The sequence below is a fragment of the Budorcas taxicolor genome, chromosome X, assembly GCF_023091745.1.
Source record: "Budorcas taxicolor isolate Tak-1 chromosome X, Takin1.1, whole genome shotgun sequence".
Taxonomy (NCBI): domain Eukaryota; kingdom Metazoa; phylum Chordata; class Mammalia; order Artiodactyla; family Bovidae; genus Budorcas; species Budorcas taxicolor.
In genome coordinates, this window is record NC_068935.1 from 78,052,427 (window position 1) to 78,060,865 (window position 8,439).

Below are 8,439 nucleotides of genomic sequence, written 5' to 3' on the forward strand. Positions count from 1 at the left end.
CTAACCTCCCCTTCCATGTACCCCCCAAAGGAAAGGGGTAGCTTTTGTGCTCCAAAGCTGAGTGCTCGAAACCCTTTTCTATCCTGCTCCCCAGGAGGTAGACAGCGGAGATGACAGGAAGTCACCAGTGGGGAGACACTTTCTGGCATGTGGGCATAGAGAAATGTGGCCGAGGGCGCTCCTTTTTCTGCCCTTCAATGGTCCGGATGGGGGAGGGGGCTGGCTGTTGAGCAACTGCTCCGGAGACACTCCAGAAAGCCGAGATGAACATATGCCTCTTTCTAACAATTGACCTGGGAGCCATCCAATAGATGGAGGGCGGATCCAGAACCTCCCGGATCCGGAGCCTGCCGCGGAGACGCTGCCGCGGTTTCCAGACTCGCTCCCGAGCAGGAGCTGAGGTGAAGGGTAGGTCGGAGGTCCAAATTAGCAAAACACAGTTCGAAAGCCCGGGGTCGCTTACGCCAGGCAAATACCAAGGTAGCTTGAGGGTGTATTTCACAAGCAAACTTCATAAGGTCTTAGGGTCCCGACAGATACCGCCTTTTATCAGAAGGAAACTGGGCGCGACCTAAGATCTTTGTGCAACTCGAGAAAGTGAGACGATGGTGTGTGGGATGCGGTTGTTACTGGGGTTTGAGTTGACTCAGGGTGAGGGGAAGGGAGACAGGCAAGGTAGCTTTGGGGGCTGGGGAATGAGTTTACCGGGCGTGCAGAGCACTCGCCCCGCTTCCTCCAGGCGCCAAAGAAGGGCCTTGATCTGTCCCTCTGTTTGCTCCTCATCTTTACGTCAGTGAGCCGGTCAGTCCATCAACAAACAGAACTTTGTTCAAAGAGCAAATGCAGGGCACTTTGGGGTACTAAAGAAAAAAAAAAGAATAAGAAAGAAAAGGAAAGGAAAAGACCTTTAGGTCTTCAAATCCAATTAAGAAGACAGAACACATACATAGTGAAAACGACTTCATGACATTCCCTCCCCCTTTTTTTCTTAACATCAGGACTTTTAAAAAGGAGCATGTTTTATAAACACTGTAAATGGAGTAGTTGTTGCTGAAGGGGGCCAAAAAGGGGAGGGGGGAGTTCGGTTAGAAGGGTAATAATCCTGGTAGCCTTCCTGGAAGAGGCGAGAGAAGCACGAACTAAAATGAAGGAGAAGACTGGAACCTCCTAAACGAAAAGATTTGTAAGATAACATCCCAGCCCAAGAAAGATGTGCTCCTAATAGAAAATGTTATTCTTTTTACTTGGGAATGATTATATAACGATCATAAGTAACCTGGCATACTGGGAAGGCAAGAGGAATCCCTGCGAGCCCCCAGGCAAGCTCTTCCTACTCTGTTCCGTTCTGGGCCTTTTGGCTGTGCCTTGTGAGCTGTACCTGGCCCCACGATCCTTGACCCATCGCCACGAAGCAACCTGCCAGCCTCCTTCAGTCCACAGGAGAGAATCCCTTGAAACTGATCCCAGCTCAGATCTTCGAGGAAAATAAATCACTGCTGCCAGCCAGCTTCCATGAAGCTCTGTCTGGAATCTGGCGACTTTAAGGGGAAAGGGACCCCTCAGCCTCAGCCCTTCAACCGGGGATATGGTGCAGCCCAAAGCGGGCAGACAGGCTCCTAGAAAGCCCTGCACAAAACCCAAATTGTGCCCCTTGGGCCCCGTCCCGTGTGTGTGTGTGTCCCCATCCCCCGGGTCATTTCCTGAGCCCATAACTCTCCTTTCAAACCCCCTGAAGCCCGCTCTGACCACCCTCTATATATAGGTCAGAAAACAGATACTAACAGCTCTCCCTCGCCTCAGCGAAATTACTAAGTGCAATTTATTGGGCAAGTCCATGCAGGGCGGTGGGGAGAGATTGTGCCCCGGGCCCGGGCCCCCTCCTGCTTTAGAAAAGCAGGCGTCGGCCGGGGGCTTGGGGCTCGGGGCGACCACGGCCTGGGCCCGCCAGCTGCACCCCGGGAGCCGTGACCGGTCCCCAGCGCCGGCGGACCCGCGGGGCCGCTCGGACTCCGTTCCCCAGCCGGCCCTTCGCTTTCACACGATCCGCTGTGACTGCACCAGCTCGAGCGCCTTTAAAGGGCCACACACGCCAGCCGCCGCTATAAAATGGTCCCAGCGGCATAGCTGCAGAAGGGGCACCGCTGAGCTGCCGAGAGGAGGCTCGGTCCGCCCGGCTGCCCGCCCACAGACAGCCGGCGAGGGGTAGTTTCTGGCAAGGGGGAAAAAAAGGGCTGAAGAAGGCGCAGCACCCGCTCTGGCCCTTGGGTGAGTATCCAGTTCAGATTTTGCCACCAACTCGCCCACGAGCCAGGACATGTGCTAATAATGCCCTGAGCCGGTTATAAAGACGTGGAAATTGGGGGGAGACAGAAAAGGGGGGGAAAGGGTCTGTCCTTCCTGGGATTCCTAGCCGAGGCCAGCCTGCTGCTGTGTGCGTGTGCGTCAGGGCTCTCCGGGCAGCAATGGGGGCTTGAGAGCCGGTTCCCTCGCGCCGGGAAGGGAGCGCGGTGGCCGCCACCGCCCCGGAGTCAGGCGCCGAAGCTGCGGGCGGGCAGGCGGGCGGGCACGGGCGCTGGCTGGGGCTGCTTGGCGCGGCGCGGTGCGGTGCGGCGGCGGCGCGGCGCGGCGTGGCGGTGCGGGCTTTTCCCAGGCGCCCCGGGGTCGGGTGGCACTGAGCGCGACCGGCTCGCGGCGGCGTGCGTGCTAGGGGCTGGGGGCTCCGCCGCTGTGCCCGCGGCTCACCGGGCTCCGCGCTTCCCTCTCTCCAGGGCAGGCGGCTTCGCGGAGGTAAGCCGGGCCGCCCGGCAGGGCGCTGGGCTGGGCGGCGGGGCCGGGGACTCCAGCTGAGGGGGCGCGGGGAGCGAGCGGGGGCCGGGCTGGCTGTTGGGCTCTGGGGGACTTATTTTCTGTTTGGAAGCTGCTCTGCTGGGAGCGGAGGGGCCGCCACCCGCCCGCCCTCCAGCCAGCGTGCCGGTTCGCTCGCCAGCGCGCCCGTCTGCCGGCCAGCCGGGCCGAGCGCCCGCTTCTCCCCGGGAGGCAGCAGCACCTTTTCTCCCCGCGCCCGCGCTTTCTCCAGCTTGGCTTCCACCGACTTTGCTAATCACCCGGACCGCATCTGGACGCTCCGGCTCTAGGGCTGCACAAAGCTCGGGTTTCCTTCAGGGGCTGAAGGCGAGAGGGGCTTTTCGGGCCGAGTTCAGCGGAATTGAGGGATGGAAGTTAGCGAATTCGGGCAACTTGCCTTTACTGCCCAGTCGACCTCTGCTCTCCCCCACACTCACGCCCACACACACGCCCCCACACGCACACACCCCTCTGCCTATAAATGCCAGTGGCTGGGCTGGGCCGCTCACGGAGTCCCAGCCTCAGCGAGCTCAGGACTTGGAGGAAGACAGATCTGGCTGCGAATCCCGGCTCGCCACTTTCTAGCGCTGTGACCTTGGGCAAGTTACTGAACCTCTCTCACTCTTCTCGTAGCTGAGTGATAGCACTGTCCACAGGCGACTTGGCTCGGGGGTAGGCTCAGCCCGCGGCCGCGTCGGGTGCTCAGCCGGCGCTCAAGTGTTGGTGAGGCGCGGGAGTGGCCGCAGCCAGCGCCGCCGGAGTGCATCCCCGCGCGCGGCAGCACTGCGGGGCCCCAAACTCGCCAGCGAGGCCGAGACCTCGCCTGTCCATCCCGTCTTCACTATCGGTTCCTGATACGGCACTCGCGGGAACTGACGCTCGGGGCCCTGGTGGCCCGGGTGCTCGCTCTCCACAGTGCGGGGATGCTCCCGGCCGCCCTCAGCTCCCGCGGCTCCACCTGGGATGTGGCGAGGAGGGCGGCCAAGCAGTGCGCAAACATCGGGCCTTTCGTTTTCAGGTGGTGAAATTGACTAGCCTAGTTAGATCCCATCCAAATCAAGTCGCAGTAGTTTGGATTTTTAAATTTCTCCTGAGTGAGAAAATAGCAATCGAAATGGAGCCATCCAGTTAGTGCCATTTTAACTTTTGGTCCCCCAACAGGTCAAAGACGGGCCCCCCCCTACCTGCCTCTCGCCCTCTCTCTTCTTCCTCTCCCTTTCCCACCCCCATCTAGGCGGGAGGGGGCTTCTGGCCCACGGGAAACTCTGTGACGAAGAGCGGGCGGCGGGACCGGGAACTGGTGGCCGGGGCCAGCGAGACACCGGCGGGCGAGGAGGCACTTGTTGCTCTGGGTTGCCCAGCCGCCTCTCGCAGCCGTTTCGCAGTGGTCAGCTCGCGGCTTGGAGAGTGAGCTGGGACGTTTCCTCGCTGCCAAGTTTTGTCTTCGAATGGGCTGGGTGGGTGGCAGAGGGGAGACAGAAAGTCGGGGAAGCAAGGGTAAGGATTCCGATCGAAATGTGGTTACCTCTTTAAACGGATTCAACAATACTTACTGAGCACCTACCGAGCATAGACCCAGGTCGGGGGTCAGGGCTGGTGGAGGGGAAGGCGGCGACGGGAGGCAACAGATCTGAATGGAAATAGCGTCCTGCCTAAGGGAGTGCAACAGCCTGAAGGGGGAGACGTGGTAAAATGGTCTTCCCCAGGAACATACTTTTTTTTTTCTCCTTCTCTCTCTGTTTTTCTTCTTTCTCCCCCGCCCCACTTCTGTTTCCTTTTGTTTTTGCTGCTGTAGGGTTTTTTTTCCCCCCCTTATATATAGTTCAGGTAACAGGTAGCATAAAGAAAAAAGAAAAGCTGGATAGGAACAAGAAAAGATGGACAGCCACCTCCAACCCAGACATTTTTCTTAGGACATGAAAACTGCTTGATACTGAAGGTGCAGGGCTCTTGAAGACGGCATGAATTAGATTCCTTGTCTTGTGGTCACTGGCTTGAAATATTTTCGGGTTGCCTCACAGAAGAAACAGGGCTCCAATCAAGCAGTGGTGATGGACCCAGCAACTGATTGTTTTCTCATGCTTCTCCCCCTTCTTCCTTTTTCTATTTTTCTTGCCTCCCTCCCCTAACCAGGAAGTGGTGCAAAGATGAGAGAGGTAGTAAGTGGCCACTTTCTAGAAGTGTCTGAGCAGATTCTTAATGACCACCGAGGGGAGGGAAGTGTCACAGAGAACTCTAGCCTTGTTGGAAAGATTAGAGACTTCCTAAGATCCTGAAGATTCTTTGGGCCAAGAGGTATTTATAAATGTAAAATTTTACATCTCTAATTCATCATAAAGGCTAGAATATATGGGGCTTTAAAAAAAAAAAGCTTCTTGGAAAATAACTTAAGAGCTTTCAGGGATTTTTTAAAAATATTTTCTGGTTTGGGGAGATTCTTTTCCCCTCATCCCCTTATCTTATTCCTTTGGCATTTGAACTAGGGGATAATTTCTTCAGAAGCCATTTGAATCATTCTAGGTATGACATCTTAGCCAGCGGTCACATGAGGCATGTGGGTATAGGAGTGCTGGATCCTTCTCCCAGAGCCACCGCCACCTGATGGGAAATCCATGGAACCTCTGTGCCTCAGTTTCCCTTTGGGAAGAATTATATCCACCTGCCACTACAAATGAGTGTGGCTGGGCTCAGAGCAGGTGTCCTGGGAAAGCCAAGTGCCACCAGGGCTGTCTTGGAGGGGACTTGCAGTGTGGAGGAACTTGAGACATCCCTAGCTGCTCTCTGGCTGCTTCAGAACCCCCAGACTACCGTAATCAGCCCGGTTCTCTCACACAAAACCATGCCTAAGGCAGAGCTTTGGACCTCATGACATTTGCTTTGGGGACCTATTCTTTCTCTGGATGGCACCCACCAGCTTTTTAGTCGTCCTCACCCTGACTCCTTCCCACTTTCTCCCAGTTCCAATGGAGACCACAGCTCTGTGGCCTGAGTGCCAGTGGCCAGTTGAGACAGTGTGCTGTGTACTCAGGGACACTGTTGTCCTTGGAATCAGAAAGAGTGCCCCCTGCGCTGATGGCATGGACCTCATTTGCATGAGGAAGCAGTCACGTCTGTCCTCTCTTGGCGATGTGGGTAGCTGGCTGTCCAGGCAGCGCCTGGACAAATCAAGCGCCTTTCCCACCTCAGGCAAAAGTTCCAGCAGAGACCCTCTGCTCAGGTAGTCTCTGGTCTTGGCTCTAACCCATCACCATCCTTGCCTTGTAGCTGTGTGGAATGGCCCAGCTTCAGGCTTTGCTATTTCTTGGTCAATAAAGCCTTTGCCCTTATTACCACTTCTCCTTCACATACAGCACAACAGCTCCAGCTGGCAGCATCTCCTCCCACCAATTTATCCAACTTCTGCCAAGACTCTGAAATGCCAACTATGTCGAGGCCTGCACTTGATGTCAAGGGTGGCACCTCACCTGTGAAGGAGGTAACTTTTGCCATTTTACAGATGGAGGCACTGGAGTGGGAAAGATGACGTGGTCTGGGGCCACATGGTAGGTCCTCCTGGCTGTGGTGTCTGGTGTCCTTTAGTAGACTGGAGACAGCAGAGCTTTCTCAGGGAAGAATGAAAATGGCTTCTCCCTAAATATGGTCACTTGGAACCCACTAGGGGTATTGAAAGATGGCAGAGAGAGAAGCAGAACTGGAAAAGATCGCTCCATTGTCTCAATGGATTACAGTGAGACTGAGAAGAGGGGGAAAATGAGACCCCTTTTGTAGAATGGTGAGCTGAAGGTAGAGTCGAGAGGAGATGAAAGCAGTGAACTCCTTTAAGATGGTGGGTGTCCAGCATGAAGATTTAGAGCTGAACACAGTGCTTGGAGCCACAGTGGCAAAAGAATACTTGTGCCCAACTTGAACTAGGAAAGGAGCCTACCTTTCTAAGGGGCCTTCTTGCTACCTCCCCACCACTAGCCCCCGATGAAACACTTCTGAGGCCTGATGAATGGTGAGGAACAAAATGTAGAGCAGGGGTACCATGCTGTGCCTTTCTGTCTTCTAGAATGCCAGCCCAGAGATGAACTCTCTGGCCTACTCTAACCTGGGGGTGAAAGATCGCAAAGCGGTGGCCATCCTGCACTACCCCGGGGTAGCCTCGAATGGAACCAAGGCCAGTGGGGCTCCCACTAGTTCCTCGGGATCTCCATCTCCAATAAGCTCTCCTACTGCCACCCCTCCCACTAAACCCCCACCCTTCAACCTGCACCCCGCCCCTCACCTGCTGGCCAGTATGCAGCTGCAGAAACTAAATAGCCAGTATCATGGGATGGCTGCTGCCACTCCGGGCCAACCCGGAGAGGCAGAGCCCCTGCCAAACTGGGGCTTTGGGGCTCAGGCGGGGGGGGCGGGATCACTCTCTCCTTCTGCCGGTGCCCAGAGCCCTGCCATCATCGATTCAGACCCGGTGGATGAAGAGGTGCTGATGTCGCTGGTGGTGGAACTGGGACTGGACCGGGCCAATGAGCTTCCGGAGCTGTGGCTGGGGCAGAATGAGTTTGACTTCACGGCAGACTTTCCATCTGGCAGCTGATGCCAATTGTTCCTAAAGATGGAGGAATAAAGCCACCAATTCTGTTGTAAATAAAAATAAAAGTTACTTACAAAGAGATGGGCCTGCTGGAGGTGTTCTTCATTGAGGTCTAAATGGGTGTGGCACAGTCCAATGTTCTTTTAACAATTATGAGACCCATGATGAGGTTGTCGGTGGATAGCTGGGAGGGAACTTGGTTGGATGGGAGGAGAAGGAAAGACCGGGATGCCGGGGGTGTGGTGGAGGATGCTACTTACTGAATTCCTACTTCAGGAGTCCAAGTACCTAGTCTCAGTGCCCTAAGACCACAGGAACACTGTCCTATTCAAGGTTGATGACAGGGGCTGGTTGGGAGCATTCTTGGAAAAAAGACTGATCCAGACCCTTCTACAGCCTCCTCACCTTGTACATCCAAGTCTAAAAGGTTGCCCTAGCCACACAGCACATGTTTCACCAACTCAAGAGCCACCCCACTCAGTCTCTAGCCCCCATCCAGTTGATGCATTAAGGCCACTCCTTTGCCTTTTTGCCCAAGGCAGTAGGTATGACCCAAGAAGGAGCCTATGACCTGGGAGCTCAGATTTCTCTTGAAAATTGCAAAAGCTACAGACCATTAAACTGAGATTCTAGATGACTTGAAGTCCCTCAGACAGTTGCACAACCCCCACTTCCATGCCTGGGACACTCTGAGCAGGCCTAAATGTCCCCTAACTCTCGCCTTCCTGGCCCACACTGTATGGGGACAGCTTGTTTCTGTGGGCTGGCTTCTCCATCTTGGAGACACAGATCAGCACTGGGCTCAACAAGGTCAACCTTTGAGGATATGTCTGTTGCCCTTAGATTAACTGCTGAGGAGGTAGTGGCTTTAGAAGAATTCCAAGTGACAAAACCGGAGCACTGAACTGGATCCCAGCTTTGAGCTGCCGGGGAGGGGAGGGCAGGTCGTGGTGCTGGTGTGCAATCCAGCCCTGTCCTCATATGGACACAATCCAAGAGTCTAGAGACTCCTCTACCCA

At 55.4% G+C, this 8,439-nt stretch overlaps 1 protein-coding gene across 3 annotated transcripts; it reads left to right on the top strand.

Annotated features, from left to right (window-relative positions):
* Positions 1 to 2,127: 2,127 nt before the first annotated feature.
* Positions 2,128 to 7,488, top strand: CITED1 (Cbp/p300 interacting transactivator with Glu/Asp rich carboxy-terminal domain 1). Of its 3 annotated transcripts, XM_052663487.1 has the most exons (4): positions 2,377 to 2,431; positions 2,769 to 2,787; positions 6,195 to 6,319; positions 6,896 to 7,488. In XM_052663487.1, exons 3-4 carry the CDS (start codon positions 6,260 to 6,262, stop codon positions 7,421 to 7,423), a joined length of 588 nt encoding a protein of 195 aa, XP_052519447.1. In that variant the 5' UTR covers positions 2,377 to 2,431; positions 2,769 to 2,787; positions 6,195 to 6,259; the 3' UTR covers positions 7,424 to 7,488. The 3 variants fall into 3 exon arrangements, with proteins under 3 accessions (XP_052519445.1, XP_052519447.1, XP_052519446.1); XM_052663485.1 differs by lacking the exons at positions 2,377 to 2,431; positions 2,769 to 2,787 and adding an exon at positions 2,128 to 2,265; XM_052663486.1 differs by lacking the exons at positions 2,377 to 2,431; positions 2,769 to 2,787 and adding an exon at positions 3,333 to 3,443.
* Positions 7,489 to 8,439: the final 951 nt, after the last annotated feature.